At 44.9% G+C, this 16,892-nt stretch overlaps 1 gene segment (V, D, J or C); it reads left to right on the top strand.

Annotated features, from left to right (window-relative positions):
* The first annotated feature begins 266 nt into the window (after positions 1-266).
* LOC117878380 lies at positions 267-15,655 on the top strand. The segment is given in 2 exon segments: positions 267-360; positions 15,309-15,655. Coding segments are annotated over 2 exon segments (396 nt in total).
* Positions 15,656-16,892: the final 1,237 nt, after the last annotated feature.

The raw sequence follows: 16,892 nt of genomic DNA, 5'->3' as shown, positions 1-16,892 counted from the left end.
CTCGCTCGGTTACTCATCATTAATCAAACAGCCGTTGTTACCTCCTGTGCTTGTCAAGCTAACTCCGGCTGCTTTACCATCAGAATCATGCAAATATGTTATAGTTATTACATCCAATAACCACAAGAAACCATCTAGTCAGATATTTCAAAGCTCCTGCCTGGCATAAACATCTGGTTATTTACATAATTGGGCTCTTTTTGCATATTCACACACAGCTGATGTTTCTTCACTGAGCTGCTGAACACATAAATGGTTCCATTTCCACTACATGCCTGACTGAGGAGTATTTCCAAACCCACAGAAGCAAGATGATCTCAAAGACTCCCCTTCTCTGGCTGCTGCTTTTCTGGTTTCAAGGTAAGAAAAAGACAAGTGTTAAAAGTGTTGATAAGACATGTGGCAAATTATAAGAAAAATTCCTATGGTTTGTAGAGTTATATGCTGATTCCAGGTATAATTTTAGTTTATTTCTACTGTTCAATTTACAAGTACTTCAATGTAGAGCTTTGAATAATGTTAATGTCATTGTCCCATTTACCCAACCGCAGCCCTGCCAAGTTTTATTCTCTCTCGCCAGGTTCCAATGGACAGATTGTGCTGACTCAGACCCCAGAATCCCTGGCAGTGTCTCCAGGAGACAGAGTCACCATCAACTGCAAAGCTAGTTCTAGTGCTAGCGGATGGGTGTCCTGGTAGCAACAGAAATCAGGACAAGCTCCTAAGCTTCTTATCCGCAGCGCTTCCACCCGTCCCTCTGGGATCCCAGACAGGTTCAGTGGCAGTGGGTCTGGCACTGACTACACATTCACAATCAGCAGTGTTGAAACTGATGATGCTGGAGATTATTACTGCCAGCAGGGTAACAGCTTACCTCTCACAGTGATACAGACCAGTGCAAAAACCTCCCTGCTCTATGAAGCATGAAGTCTAGCAGACACTCCTACACACAAGTAGCAGAAGAGTCTAGTTTTCAAATGTTCCGCCAAAAGAGAAATAAGAGGATAACTCCTCCCATCCACTAACAACCTAAAACTCTGGCATTGTATTGCCATCCTGAGAAGTTAGCTGTGCAGGGAAGTTTTGTCATAGCATCAGCTGAACAACAGAGGGTCATTAATGAAATCCCACAATATCTGTATATTGTATCCCATTAGACCTACAAGGAGTATTTGATAGGTCTATTCTCCCAGAATACGTGTGCTAATATTCATCCCTATTATTGCAAAACTTCTCATGGAGTGTTTGAAGATCCCAAGTTGTCTTGGCTCTAGTTTTGGATCTCATCCAAATGACTGTTGTCTGCCGTGCAGCTTCCCTAATGCCATTGGAAATCATGGATTCAGTATAAGCTCAGAGAGAGGAGGGTCTCCTACTAAGCCATCAACACCGCTTCCTTTAGTAACTCAGCAGACTCCCATCCAAGTATTTACCAGACCCATCTGTGCTCTTCCATAGTAGTAGAGAGTATCTGAACCTGTACCTGTATGGCTGCATGTGGAGGAATATTAATATTATTAGTATCATCTTTCAAGATCACAGAAAGTTTTGCAGGTCAAATATTCTCCATTCTCCATTTTTTTTTCTCCATCAACGCCAGGGTTAAGAAGCCCTCTGAGTTTCCATCTCTTTAATCTCCTCCTTGGAGGCTCCATGTGTCAGGGACAGATTTCTGCTGTATCACAAACCACACCAACTAGTTGCTTCTCATCCTTTCTTCAACTCAGGTGCCTTTGTTCTACCTAAACACACTCAGAGTAGGACTTTAGACTCTCCATTCATTTCAATGATCCCGTTGGATTCAATTCTGTAGTGAAGCCTTCTCAGAAATAATTAGAATTAAATGAACCTACGTCAGCTACCAAAGCATCAAGGTAACTTTTCATGACTATCGACAAATGAATTCCAGAAGACGTGCCTCCTTGTCATATGGTTCTAAAGTTAATAACTGCACATTAGTCAATGACAATGAGGACAAATAGCAAATCACACATTTAAACTAGGTGCAGCAAAACACATTTTCTTCCATGCCAGGCTTTGCAGAAAGACGCACCAATGAGAACACCGCGGGATTCACTGTCATGTTTTGTGGAAGGAAAAGGGGGAAAAAAAGTTGAATGTTTGCAAGGCTGTAATGACGGCAGGTGAAAGTGAAATCATTCTACACTCTCAGCGGTCATTCTATGTGGTCAAATCCACTGCTCCCTTTGTGATCCAGGGAGAGAGACTGCGGAAGCACATGCTTAAAACTGAGCAAGAAGGGACAAGTGTGACCTTAGCTGGTTTCCAAAACAACTCTAGTCCCTGCAATTCATCCCTGTTACACTTTGATGTCACTGAAGCCCCATTCTGGGTAGAGGCATATCTGAATCACAAAGTTATTACAACTAATTATAACTAGAGCGGGGCCCAAGTTGAGAAGTTCATAATGGGATCTGGATCCTCTAAGCAGTAGATGGTATCAGACCAGTGTTCTGGCTCATGCCCTTCACTAATTAGATTGTGCACAAGCAGCATGAAATACACAACCCATCTGCAATACAGAACATTTCCGTACATTTTGCATATTCGCACAAGTGACATTTCCCCTGTGAGCTGCTGAGAACTTATAAACTTTTCGCTTTCCCCTACAAGGCTCAGTGACAAGCATTTCCAGCCACCGCCTGCCAAGATGATCTCCCAGAGTCACTTTCTCTGGCTGCTGGTTCTCTGGGTTCATGGGAAGAAGCAGCACAACAGTCTGCAGGGCTATTAACCAATGTAATAAAATGCAGGAAATGCTGCAATATTTGATTTAATTCGTTCTTACTTTCCGGCATGACTTCTGATTAAATAACTCCTGTTACATTTCAATGTAAGATGTGCTGCAGTTTAAAGCCTTGAATCATGTTATGTCATTGGCCAATTAGTCTCTTTCTGCTCTCATTACTACCACCAATTTTCCATCTAGGTTCAAGTGGGCAGATCAGTAGAGTTGAAGCTGATGATTCTGGAGATTATTACTGTCAGCAGCAGGGTGGCCACAGCGCCCCCTCACAGTGATACAGACCAATACAAAAACCTTCCCACTGTCTCTAGTGTGCAAGGCTGTTTTCCTTCTACCAGCTGTTTGAACAAAGCTTTTTGGATTCTGGGTAGGAAAAAAAAAAAGATAGACCCAGCTTTAATGAAGAATAAGATCAGTGACTATGTAAATATAATCTATTCAGTGTTGTAACAGATAAAATGATGTTGTTTTATTTATTGCTATTTAAAATCTATCGGATTATAAATGTGTTGCACAATAAAGCTGTAGCTCTTTCATCAGTCTATCACATATGTACATTAGTACCCCTTGAAATCAATGGGAGTACAGGCACCTAAATACTTATAAAAAATCTGGCCCATAATCGCCAAGTTTTCCTGCAATGGATAATGTGGAGTGAGGTGCTACCAATCATGAGTAACTGTGATAGAACTGTGCCTTTAACAAATACTCAATTATAATTCACACAATTTCTTAATTCACTGTAAGTATGAGGTCTTCATACTTAGTGTACATCATAACAAAGCAATGAGACTGAATTTCCCTTCACTGCCATACGGTGTCACCAATGTCTAAAATACTATATTTCTATATAAAATACTCTCAACTCACTGAAACCTCTGACATTCTGCCTCTGAGTAGTAGTTTCTCTGTACTTAACCACAGAAACATTCTAATGCAAACAAATCCTTTCTGAGCCTGGGACAACATCGGTGTCTAGGTATTTTATATCATTCCATTGGACTGAGTTGCTATACATGTTTTGTTTTACACTTTAGTTTTCATTTTTCAGCATCAGTAAATTCAAGATGATCTCACAGGCTCAGTTCATCTGGTTGTCAGTGCTCTGAATCCAGGGTGAGGTTCAAAACAATTGGGCACTGTCTTAAGGAATCAAGGAGAGATTGTGCTATAAGAAATTCTCAGTATATAGTTTGGGCTGTACCAAACCAGTAACATTCCTTGGTTATTTCTTTTCATTTTGAATCTATCCATGGTAATTTCTAATACATTAAGAAAGCAGTAAAGGTGCCATTTAACAGTGTAGTTAAATAATGTACTTACTGATTCTGGATAAACCAATGTTTGTTTGTTTTTTATTTATAGCTTTATTTAGCTATAGAAACCAGAGGCAGTGATAACATTGCAGGCTCTTCAGCTACCTGAAATGCCTTTTATTTATCTACTGACTGGTGTGTGGAGCAGAAATCCAAACCAGCCTGAGCCTTGACCACTCACATGCTAGAGCACCAACTCTGAGCCAGACAATTGAACTTGGATGACTACCCCTGGGCTCCTTCTAGGTGTGTTGTGTGCCTGGTCTCTGGAAAAGTAAACAGAGTGTGATAACAGGAACAGCTCTTAGCTGACCTTCTGCCGCCACTTTCACAGTCTAACCCATCGATCTGCCCCTTTTCTACCTTCAAATACCTTCTGGCTCAGTTCTCTCTGGTGCCCACTGGTGGTACTTCACCTCCTGCCGTAAGGGGAAGACAGCTGATGTGTAGCACACCTCTACCTGAGACACTCAGCTCAGAGATCCTTTATGGGCAATTGGCTTACAAGAAGACAGAGGTGGGGGTGAAAAAGAGAAGACCATCAGGGAAAGAGTCTGGAAGAGCAGAAGAACAGGAAAAGATGGCAATTATAGAGGGAGAAAAGACACTCCAAATCTCTGTCATCTAAGGCATGAGGCAGCTTCTATTTGCTTCATACCAAACCACAGGGTAACGATTGACTGAAAAATGTCAGACAAATCACAGACAATTATCTGCTATCCAACATGTACACAATGTAACTACAGGATAATACAGAGACAAGGTCGGTGAGGTAATATCTTCTATTGGCCCAATGTCTGTTGGTGAGAGAAAAAAGTTTTCGAGCTTACACTCACTGTGGATCAGTTGCCCAGACCTGAAGTAGAGTTCTGTGTAAGTGCAAAAGCTTGTCTCTCTCACAAACAGAAGTTGAGCCAATAAAATATATTACCTCACCCACCTTGTCTCTCTAATATCTTGGGACCAACACGGGGACAACAACACTGCATACAGGATAGTATCTCAGACCAGTAACTACAGTGTAATGTAGTGATTGCAAAGAGGGTGTGAAAGTTCAGGGACACAGTTTGCACTCACTTTGCACAGGTGGAAATGATTGTACAAGGAGTCTGGCACTGGAGAATAACGCTTTGAAAGTGCATGTCTTACCATCTCTCTATGGAAAACAGTGGTTTTCATTAGAATGATTTAAGCTACCCCTTTGGTGTTAGGACGCTGGGATCGAAACACGGGAAGGGAGAAAAATACTTTTGTCTATTGCTAAGACATTGGTGAACTGATTGTGATCAGTTTTTACACAAACACACACACACTTGAGAAAGCATCAGTTAAAAAGGAATTTTTTTTGAGTAAATAAGTGTTAGTAAATAAGTAGCAGCTTCACTTTCATAACTACAGAGTTGACTGCATGTCCCTGCTATAACACAGAAATACAACAAAGCAGATTTTAATAACTATATTTTAAAAAAGAAAAAACATTCTCCTGTGCAGCAAAAAGAATTCACCACAGAAAGCTCAATGATTCTGTTGAATACACACATCGTTTAACATATTTCTGCTCAAGAAACACAGAGAAAGCTAACAAAATAATAGTTAAATGAATATCTGCTAAATAGACACAATATTTTGTTTCTGTAATTAGCACTATTATTTAACAGAAGTCTTTCAGAGTACTGTTATTTTCTTAGGTCACTTTAAATATTGATTGCTCATTTTCAGTGCATGAATATGGCAGGTTCGTCATGGGGTGCTTGTGCTCCAACTTTGCGGACGTCAGCTCGAATTCGGTGGCAGAGTGCTGCACACCAGTTTGGAGTCGATCGTCACACACCAAACTGGTGGATACGCAGTTCCATGTTGCCATGCCATCATCTCTGCCATCACGCATCCGACTCCACTCCCATGGCTCCCAGTTCTGAGCAATATTGCTCCTCCTCATATCAGATGAGAGGTCGCCACTGGCCGGTTACTGGAGAAAGTACGCGCCAACCCAAGCCTGCTGCTGTACAACGACCTTTTTAAACCACCAGCTGCATATTTGCCATCACGTCACCCATTATGGTCTCATCTGCCACACCAGGATGTTAGGGCGGTAATACTCTGGTGAGAGGAATGGATATCTGTTATAATCCCTAACCAGTCCCTCGTCGCTGACCCCACAATTTGCCCACCTGGTTTTGACCTGCCCCGGCGCCAATGGTCCCTGTTGAACAGGTTCTGGACCGGGCAAGGTCTCTGTGCAGCCAACCAGTATCGATGGGGCTTTTGTGACAGCCCTTTGTGCAGCTGCGGCACAACACAGCCTGCTGACTAGGTTCAGTGGTGGCCTAGAAGAACGGCATCACACCACTGAAGATGCCATCGCTTGGCTAGACGACTATGCACACGCTAAATAAATAAATAAAATAAAACTTGCTGAAGTCAAACTTCTCCTAACTGACACTTCATGATTTCATAATTACAGAGGAGAGTCTAGATATCTCTGTATTACACACTCTAAATGTGCTGAATCACCTGAAATTCTAGAAGTGGATTGCATGGAGTGAACTTCATAACTCCACCTATTCCAAAATGCTACAAACAAATCAGCTCTCTGCTCTGAGCCTATGACACAGGTTTGAACCTAGAGCTTTTGCATATTGACATTTGACTGATATTTTCATTGTCTTAGGAGAGTTATAAGACTTTTGTTTCACTCTTTAGGTTTCATTTATCTACACCAGTCAATTCAGACAAACCAAGATGATCTCGCAGGCTCAGCTCATCTGTCTGCTAGTGCTCTGGGTCCAGGGTAAGAATCAAACCAAAAAGAAATGGGCTAAAGGAAGTAATCAATGGTCAAATGAATTTAGAATCTATCACAGGATGTAGCTTGAGCTCTATCAGTTCAGTGGCATTGCTTGATTATTTATTTTCATTTTTACTCTATCCATGTTGCTTTAGAATAAACGAAAAAAGAAGAGCAGAAACTCTGTTTAACAAAGCAAGTTGAAAATGTTAGAACTGGATAAAGGGGATACATTTTAACACAATAATTCTTTTTTCAACAAAACGTGCTATTTTTCTAGCTCTACAAATAACATTTGGATTGACAATAGCATGGTTTTATTGACCTATAGCTTTATTCTTATTTTGCTTTATAACCAGCGTCCAGCGCAGACATTGTGATGACTCAGAGTCTAGAATCCCTGGCAGTGTCTCCTGGAGACACAGTCACAATTTGCTGCAAAGCCAGTTCAGCCATTTACAATAGCATGGCCTGGTACCAAAAGAAATCAGGACAAGCCCCTAAGCTTCTCATCCACAGCGCTTCCACCCGTCCTTCTGGGATCCCAGCCCGGTTCAGTGGCAGTGGGTCTGGAAGTGGCTACACTGATTACACTCTCACTATCAGCGCCATTCAAGCTGATGATGCTGCAGATTATTACTGTCAACAGTACGGCAACTTCCTCCCCACAGTGATACAGACCAGCACAAAAACTTCCCTGCTCTGTTAGCTCTAGCTCCCTCACTCTACTCTAAGAAACACTTCCTGTAGATTGTCTCTGTGTCCTGTAGGCCCTGTATAAGAAACAATGGGCTGTGAAAACCATCTAGGCACCAGGGCCGGCTCCAGCTTCTCAAGCAGGTGCTTGGGGCGGCCGCTCCGGAGAGGGGCGGCACGTCCAGGTATTCGGCGGCAATTCGGCGGACGGTCCCTCACTCCGCCTGGGAGCGAAGGACCTCCTGCCGAATAGCCACCGCAGATCGCGATCGCGGCTTTTTTGTTTGTTTGTTTGTTTTTGTTTTGGCTGCTTGGGGCGGCCAAAACCCTGGAGCCGGCCCTGCTAGGCCCAGCAACTTCTTCAACGTCTTATTTAATGTAGAGCTTTGAACCAATCACACTCACAGGCCTGAGCTCTCCTGAGTCTTAACCGCTTATGTTCTGGAAAACTGAATCTGAGCAGAGAGCTGGGCCTGGATTATTGCCCCTGAGCTGCTTCCAGGGTCTATGTCAGCTTGTGGTGCATGAGGCCAAAAAAAATTGTCTGCTGCAATTCACCTTCTCTGGCCCATCCCCCTGTAGCATCTCTTACTCTTTCCAACCTTACAGCATCTGGGGACTCTGCTCTCCCTGGTGAACACTGGGGGCACTTCACCACGGGTCTGCATTTACAACTGAACCAGGAGGCAGCTGGCAGCAGGTAGCAACACATCCGCTGGGATCCAGCAGGACCGGTGAGGGCAAAGAATAATTAACTTCATATTTTTGTTGCATTTTAACAAACTTATATTAGCGACTTAAAAGTGTTTCAGTGTAAAGCTTGGTATAGTTATCATACACAACATTGCATCATTGTTCGATTCCCTACCCATTGTTTTTCCTATGCCTAGATTCCTCTGGGCAGATTGTGATGATTCAAACTCCAGAATCCCTGTGAGCATCAGAAGAAGATAGTCACTATCAACTGCAAAGCCGGGACAGGCATTGGCCCTTGCAAACACTGGTACCAAAAGAAACCAGGACAAGCTCCTAAGCTTCTTATTTATGGAGCTTCCTCTTCGCAATCTGGCATCCCAGACTGATTCGGTGGTAGGGGTCTGGCTCTGATTTCACTCACCATCAGTAGAATTGAATTGGATGATGCTGGAGACTATTACTGCCAGCAATGTAGCAGCTTCCTCTTCACAGTGATGCAGAGCACTTCAAAAACCTCCCTGCTCTAGTTGCCATTTCCTCCTTGTATAAGAGTTTAATTTTAAAATGTTCTGTCCAACTTGAAAGAGGAGAGTACCTTACCTAAGTCTAAAAGATGGTAAAAAAAAATGTAACACCGAATTTCTACCCAACGTGTTTATCTGATCACATAGATATTTGTGTTAGGAGTCCTGAAAATCTTTCTAGCTTTATCCCACCCGTGAATCCCAATGCATCAGAGACACTGATATCTCTTTCAGTGCAAATGATTAACAGCTGATTTGCCTCCTATCTGCTAATTGAAAAGGATCGTATCTTACAATACATAAATTTCATTCCTATAGGAATGCATTTCAAAAATGCCTGCAGCATTCCTTTCCTACCAACAGACACTATAAAAATCTCTTTGGGTAAGGTTTCTCATACGCATTGCTAAAATATTCAAATTACAGATTCCTTTATTGAATAGATTTACTAAAATCAGGAGAACATTCACTCAGTTTGTAGAGTGTATGACTAGACCTTGTGGGGCCAATTTTTCAGAGATCACATGTCAGCAGAAAGAATCCCACTGATTTCAGTGAGCTTTAGATCAAGCCTCAAATGCACATGAGCTGCGGGACACAAGAGAAGATGAGCCTGGACAGGATTTTCAAAATGGTATCTGGGCAAGTCTAGAGCATGGAGACCCCAAAGGGTGTGTGCACATGAATGGGCACGAGTGTGTCCATGGTGGTTAATGCAACTACCCCTTCCAAGTTCCACCTATACAAAACCCTCCCCACGTGCTGCGCAGTGTGTAACATAGTGACCATCTGTTCAACAGTCACTACGTGCAAGACACTTTTAGTTTTGGGTACTTCTCAATTCAGTCTGTTACATGCAGGAAGTAATTTCATAGAACTCCAGCATATAGATTTCATATATGGAAGTTTAAAAACAGAAATAGGATGGAAGTATTTGCTTTGCTCAATAAGGAGCTTGTACAATAATGAAATTACAATGGAAATTATGTAAATAATTCTAGCTTCTTTTGTTGAAAAGGAATTGTCTCAGCCCATCAGAGCTCAGGGATGTTGTCCTATTCCTGACACACCCCAGTCTTGTAGGATTCCCATCACCTCTACCCAACAGCTCTGCTGTAGTTGCAGTAAAACAAGAATGTTTGGCCTGCCTGGGTGCACCTCTGACTTCGGCCTGACACACAAACACAAAAAGTATTTACAAGGCCTCGGGCCAGATTGTTTCAGACACGTCCTGGCCAAAATTGGGAGATCTCATTTTCAAACAATGGTGCCTCAGGAGGACTCCTGTATGGCACTGCTGGGTGCTCAGATCAACACACAGGAGCCTAAATTCCCTGTCCATGTGGGGTTTGGACTAAGATGGCTTCTGTGGTGGAAAATTGGTTTCACAGTATCAACAGCATATTGAAATATACAGCTGGACACATAAAAGGGAAGACGCGCAGCACAGTAAAGAGATGCAGCAGACCATACAGTACTGCAACTCCCCAAGGAAATGTGCTCACATATGGTTGCTATATTTAAACAGTGAAAAAAGAGGACACTCCACGGAGGCCCCGGCCCCGCCCCAACTCTGCCCCTTCCCAACTCCACCCCTTCCCCACCCCCAGCCCAACTCCGCCCCCGCCCCAACTCCACCCCTTCCCCGCCCCCATTCCAACCCCTTCCCCAAAGTCCCCACCCCAACTCCGACCCCCTCCCCTGAGCACCCCGCATTCCTCCTCCTCCCTCCCGCCCCCCGGGCTCTGGCTGCTGCTGCGCTGAGGAAGCTGCTTCGGTCCCCGCCGCAGTGGAGAGCGGTGGGACCTGGGAAAGTTGGAGCCCGGGGAGGAGGTGGCTGCGCGCTCGGATGCCACCGCCACCTCCGTGCCCCGGCAGATCGGGGGAGTTGTTAGTTTTGGCTTTGCTGCAGCCACTCGCATTCGGGGTCCCCCGAGCATCTTTTGCCCGAGCGCTAACAACTCCCCAAGTCTGCAGGGGCATAGAGGCAGCGGGCGGCATCCGAGCACGCAGCTGCCTCCTCCCCGGGCTCCGGCGGCTGCTGCGCTGGGGAAGTTGCTTCGGCCCCCGCCGCGGTGGAGAGCAGCGGAAGCCGGGAAAGTTGGAGCCCGGGGAGAAGGCGGATGCGCGCTTGGATGCCGCCGCCACCTCTGTGCCCCGGCATATCAGGAGAGTTGTTAGTTTTGGCTTTGCTGCAGCCACTCGCACTCGGGGTCCCCTTACCCTGCCTCCCTATTTTCACGGACATGTACGGCTTTTTGGAAATTCCTCCCGGACATGGATTTGAGGACCAAAAAGCCGGACATGTCCGGGAAAATCCGGACGTATGGTAACCCTAGCTCAAAGCTGCTTGGGCAGTCCTATGAATGATTAATTTGTCTGGATTGACTGAAATCTCCACTCCTGAAGTGCTCTTTCTATTGCCATCTAGTGGTCAATGACAGACTTGTCCCCAGAATTTGGTCAATCAACAGAGCGGTATTCGTTTGATATTCTCCTACTAAGAACATAGGAATGGCCATACTGGGTCAGAACAATGGTCCATCTAGCCCAGTATCCTGTCTTCTGATAGTGGCCAATGTCAGGTGCTTCAGAGAGAATTAACAGAAGAGAGCAATTTATAGAGCAATTTAAGGTGCATAAAGGCCTCAGCAGGACCTCTGCTAGAGTTGCTCTCATTGGATCTGTGGATGGGTTTGTGCCATATTACTACAAAACCTGTCTAAAGTGGAAAGGCAGGAGACCTGGAGGCACTTAGAGAGCACAGATGATTTGGTGAAGTGGGGAGAATGGTGCAAGTGTCTGACCACAAAGCAGGATCCTCTGCTATTAGTGTTTGTCAGCAGTAAGTGATGCAGGAGGCAGACAGAGCTGTAGGAAAGATACCTTTGTTCAACATGCTGAGTAGCCAGTGTTACACACGGAGGCTCTAGAGTTTGTCTGGTAACCTTGCCTCCGCTTGCTTTCCTGAGCCCACAACAGCTCCTCCTCAAACCTGACCCTCCTTCTCCAGTTCCACTCACCATACTATCATTTGCTGGTTTGTTTAACAGTTTGATATAGTAGGTGCAGAAACAGCACCCAGCGGAGGAGCAAACACCTGGATCACGGTACACACGGTTAACCCGGTCTCTTATTGCCACACTACAACCCATCCTTGTGCCATGGCCAGCCTTGCCATGTTAGGGGGCCTGGGACGAGACTATTGAGATCTCTGACCTTAGAGTCAGCCACTGCACATCAGTAATTAAGACTCTCCCTCACTAAAGCCCAAAAATGGACAGAGAGAGCCTGATTGTCCGAGGCGCTGAGCACCCAAAGCTTCTGTTCAGTGTTATGGGAGATGCAGAGATCAGCACATCTGTAGATGAGGCCCAAGGTTCTTTAGTTCTTCCATAGATAGAACTTTCAGACTAAGCAACACCCCTTACAAGTTATGTTGTGGGGAATACTCGGATGGTGAGGCCAGCCATTTGGGATCCCTGCCTAGTCTAAGAAAGATGAAGCACACTCCAAAGGCATGGAATGAGTGACATCCGGCAAGTATTCAGATGGAGAGGGCTGAAATAAAGGCTCATGTCCAGATAATTGGTGGCCCAGCCCAAGTGAACATCCAGGGGAGATGTGTCAGATCTGCTAAGATACAGGCAAGCACTGCAGAGCTGTCTGAGCATATTACCATCTGAACCCTGGAAATACATGACGACGACATTCTAAAATGAAGCAGCAGCAGGATAAAAGCCAAATATGAACATTTCACAACTCTGTGCTGCAACACAAGTGCAGTAAATTTACATGTATTTTGCATACAAATGAGGTTTTCTCACTCAGCAGCTGAGCACATATAAATTATAAGCGTTTCATTTTCCACTGCAGGTTTATGAACAAACCTTTCCTACCACAGTCTGGCAAGATGATCTCACACACGCCCCTTCTCTGGCTGCTGGTTCTCTGGATTCAGGGTAAGAAATTGAAAAAAAAGAATTTGAAAATGTAATGATCCATGTGACAGAACATAAGAAATGTTGCCACCAGATTCATTGAATTAATGTTCTATGTGTTGTGTTTTAGTGTCAAGTCACATTGGCAAATTCAAATTGTGTTTTAGTGTTTTAATATTCGTCGTATCCAGCATTGTATCATTGTTCATTCCGTACCCATCTTCTCTCTTTATCCAGACTCCTCTGGGCAAATTGTGATGACTCAGTCCCCGGAATCTCTGGCAGTGCCAGTGGGAGGGAGAGTCTCTATCAACTGCAAAGCCAGTACGAGCATCAGCACTTGCCTAAACTGGTACCAACAGAAACCTGGACAAGCTCCCAAACTTCTTATCTACTACGCTACCAGCCTCCAGTCGGGGGTCCCAGCCCGGTTCAGCGGCAGCGGGTCTGGCACTGATTTCACATTCACCATCAGCAGCGTAGAAGCTGATGATGCTGGAGATTATTACTGCCAGCAATGTAACAAATTCCCTCTCACAGTGATACAGACCAATACAAAAACCTCCCTACTCTCTGCAGTGTGCAATGCAGTTACCGTTTGTTGCGGATGTAACTGTCTGCATTTCAAATGTTCTGTCAAACATGAAATAAGAGGGTGACTTATTCCATCTCCAAGCACACAATAAAAAGGAGAACATTGGAGGACTTAAAGAGTTTGGCTACCACAGACTCTAGCATATCCACAGAGACTTGAGGTTCACTACAGTTTTCTCTGCTTTATTCCCACTCTGGAATCCCAGGGCATCGGAAACAATTTCATTTTGGAAAAATCAAAGATTTTCATGTCAACAAGGTTGACACGTCCATTTAAACTTTGTCAACTGAACTTCATAACACAACACCCAACGCAATACAATAGAACAGTCAAAATGATAACATCGAAATGACCATTTTGACTATATCGGAAGGAAATGTTTTGACCTTATCAACATTTTCCCCTGAAAATTTGAACAGAATTCATGTGTTCCCACAGAACATTTAGATTTTGTTAACTCCACACTTCCTGACAGAAAGCTGTTCCTTCGGAAAAAATTCAACCAGCTCTGCCATTATAAATACACTTCTAAAATGGTCTTATATAACCTAGGGATTTTTAAATGGCAGTGTTAAGATCAGGTGCCTACTTGCTCTGTTGTAGAGTATGTTAAGACCTTATGGGCCAGATCCACAAAAGTCTGTATGGGAGCAAATCCCCAAACACACATGAACCCAGACGCACACGCAGGCAATAGGCACACAGAGGATTTTCATAGGGACTGGGCAGATACACCAGAGGAGGCATGCAGCCCAATGGGCAGGGAAGTGGGAGTGGCCACGCAGAAGGATGCTGACGCCTTTTCCAGAATGGCATGGGATGTGGACACATTCAGACTGTGTCTAGTAGTAAAAGTCAGCAGGAGCCAATGGAAAAGGTGTTTAGTCAGCTTCCCAGTGACAGCTGGGCTGGCCACACCCACACATAAGAGCCAGCAGCTGTAGAGAGGGGTAACTGCAGTGGAGTTTAGCAGGTTTGGAGGCCCCGCTGCTCTACTCACACAACCCCCTGTAGCTCTCAGACTCGGACGCCTACTATGCCATGGAAGTAGAGGGTGAAGGGGCACAGACACAATGGGCAGAGCTGGAGCCTGGCACACTGACACCAATTTCAGCATTTCTGTGCTGTGCATACACCCAAAATCTGAGCATGCTCGTACCTTGGGTCTCCTCTTTCCAGAGCTCATTTTCATCCTGCCTGTGTGCACCCTTCAAGCCTTTGAGAACAGCCTTCATTCCAGGCATGCAGAATGCATGCAGCCGCTGGTGCTGATGCAGAGAACCATAAAGCTGCTTCCTTGAAAATCTGGCTTATCAATATAATTAAAATGCACTAGAAAATGGATTAATTAAAAGAGACTAGGCTGATTGCATTTAAACCCCACACAGTAAATGACTGAATGATTTTAGCTCCGCTACGCATCATTAATCAAACAGTCGTTGTTACCCCCTGTGCTTGTCAAGCTAACTCCGGCTGCTTTACCATCTGAATCATGCAAATATGTTATAAATATTACATCCAAGAACCACAAGAAACCATCTACTCAGATATTTCAAAGCTCCTCCCTGGCATTAACATCTGATCATTTACATAACTGGGCTCTTTTTGCATATTCACACATGGCTGATGTTTCCTCACTCAGCTGCTGAACACATAAATGGTTCCATTTCCACTACATGCCTCACTGACAAACATTTACAGACACACAGAAGCAAGATGATCTCAAAGACTCCCCTTCTCTGGCTGCTGCTTTTCTGGATTCAGGGTAAGAAACAGACAAGTGTTAAAAGTGTTGATAAGACATGTGGCAAATTATAAGAAAAATTCCTATGGTTTGTAGAGTTATATGCTGATTCCAGGTATATTTTTAGTTTATTTCTACTGTTCAGTTTACAAATGTTTCAGTGTAGAGCTTGGAATAATGTTAATGTCATTGTCCAATTTACCCAACCCCAGCCCTGCCAATTTGTATTCTCTCTCGCCAGGTTCCAACGGGCAGATTGTGATGACTCAGACTCCAGAATCCCTGGCAGTGTCTCCTGGAGACAGAGTCACCATGAACTGCAAAGCAAGTTCCAGTGTTAGTGGCTACATGGCCTGGTACCAACAGAAACCAGGGCAAGCTCCTAAGCTTCTTATCCGCAGCGCTTCCACCCGTCCCTCTGGGATCCCAGACCGGTTCAGTGGCAGTGGGTCGGGCACTGATTTCTCATTCACCATCAGCAAGGTTGAAGCTGATGATGCTGGAGATTATTACTGTCAGCAGTACGATACGTTACCTCTCACAGTGATACAGACCAATACAAAAACCTCCCTGCTCTATGCAGCATGAAGTCTAGCAGACACTCATAAACACAAGTAGCACAAGAGTCTAGTTTTCAAATGTTCTGCCAAAAGAAAAATAAGAGGATAACTTCTCCCATCCACTAACAACCTAAAACTCTAGCATTGTATTGCTATCCTGAGAAGTTAGCTATGCAGGGAAGTTTTGTCATAGTATCAGCTGAACAACAGAGGGTCATTAGTGAAATCCCACAAAATGTGTTATTGCTTTTTTTAAGTCTAACCTTAACTGTTAATTTTCTGGGTTTATAATCCTTGGTGTTTGGATCATGACAACATCCCTGTCACTGATTTTATCCTAAATTACAAATACTCTCAGCCTTAACTCCACCTTCTTATTATTTATTTTTTTGCACTGCAGTAATGCCTACAAAGCCCCAGATATGGACCCCCATTGTGGTACGTGCTGTACAAACACAGAACCAAATGATGCCCCTTCCCCAAAGAACAATTACGATCTTAATGTAGTTTTTGTCTGGGAATTAATACATTAATCCAGAAATAAAGCTTAATTAGCTCAAAATTAAAAAAAAAATTCAGACAAGAGATTCAGAGCATGGGAAATAAAGGTAATATTCACTTATCCATGCAGTACAGATCACAAAGAAATGAACTGACACCACATGACGTACATTAAACCATTAACACATACACACTCACACACACACACACACAGTCACAAACTATGCAGATCAGGTGTGGGCCATCGTGGAAGGAAGTGCCTCATTCTGGGAATGACACAAAACACCCTCTCATGGGCTGATTTATGGCAGACAGTTCCCTGCTTGATCCCTTTCCCAAACTTTTCAGTGGGTTGCTGGCAGGGCCGGCTCCAGGCACCAGCCCACCAAGCTTGTGCTTGGGGCGGCACCTGGAGAGGGGTGGTGCGGCGCGGCGCTCCGGCCTCCAGGGAGAGCGGAGCTCCGGCTGGGCTCACCGCCCTCCTCCTGGCGCTCTGGCCGCCGGGGAGAGCGGAGCCGCAGCGCGCACTCCGCCCTCCTCCCAGCGCTCTGGCCACCCGGGAGAGCGGAGCCGCGGCGGGCACTCCTCCCTCCCCTCGGCGTTCTGGCGGCCAGGGAGAGCGGAGCCCCGGCTGGGCTCTCCGCCCTCCTGCCAGGGCTCCGGCCGCCAGCGGAGCCGTGGCGGGCTTGCCGCCCGGCCCCCGGCACTCCGGCCGGTCAGGGAGAGCAGCCCGCGGCCGGGCTCGGCGCCCTCCCCTGCCGCGC

The sequence above is a fragment of the Trachemys scripta genome, chromosome 5, assembly GCF_013100865.1.
Source record: "Trachemys scripta elegans isolate TJP31775 chromosome 5, CAS_Tse_1.0, whole genome shotgun sequence".
In the NCBI taxonomy this organism is placed as follows: Eukaryota; Metazoa; Chordata; order Testudines; family Emydidae; genus Trachemys; species Trachemys scripta.
The sequence above is the reverse complement of the archived record's forward strand: the minus strand, read 5'-3'. Positions and strand labels throughout refer to the sequence as shown.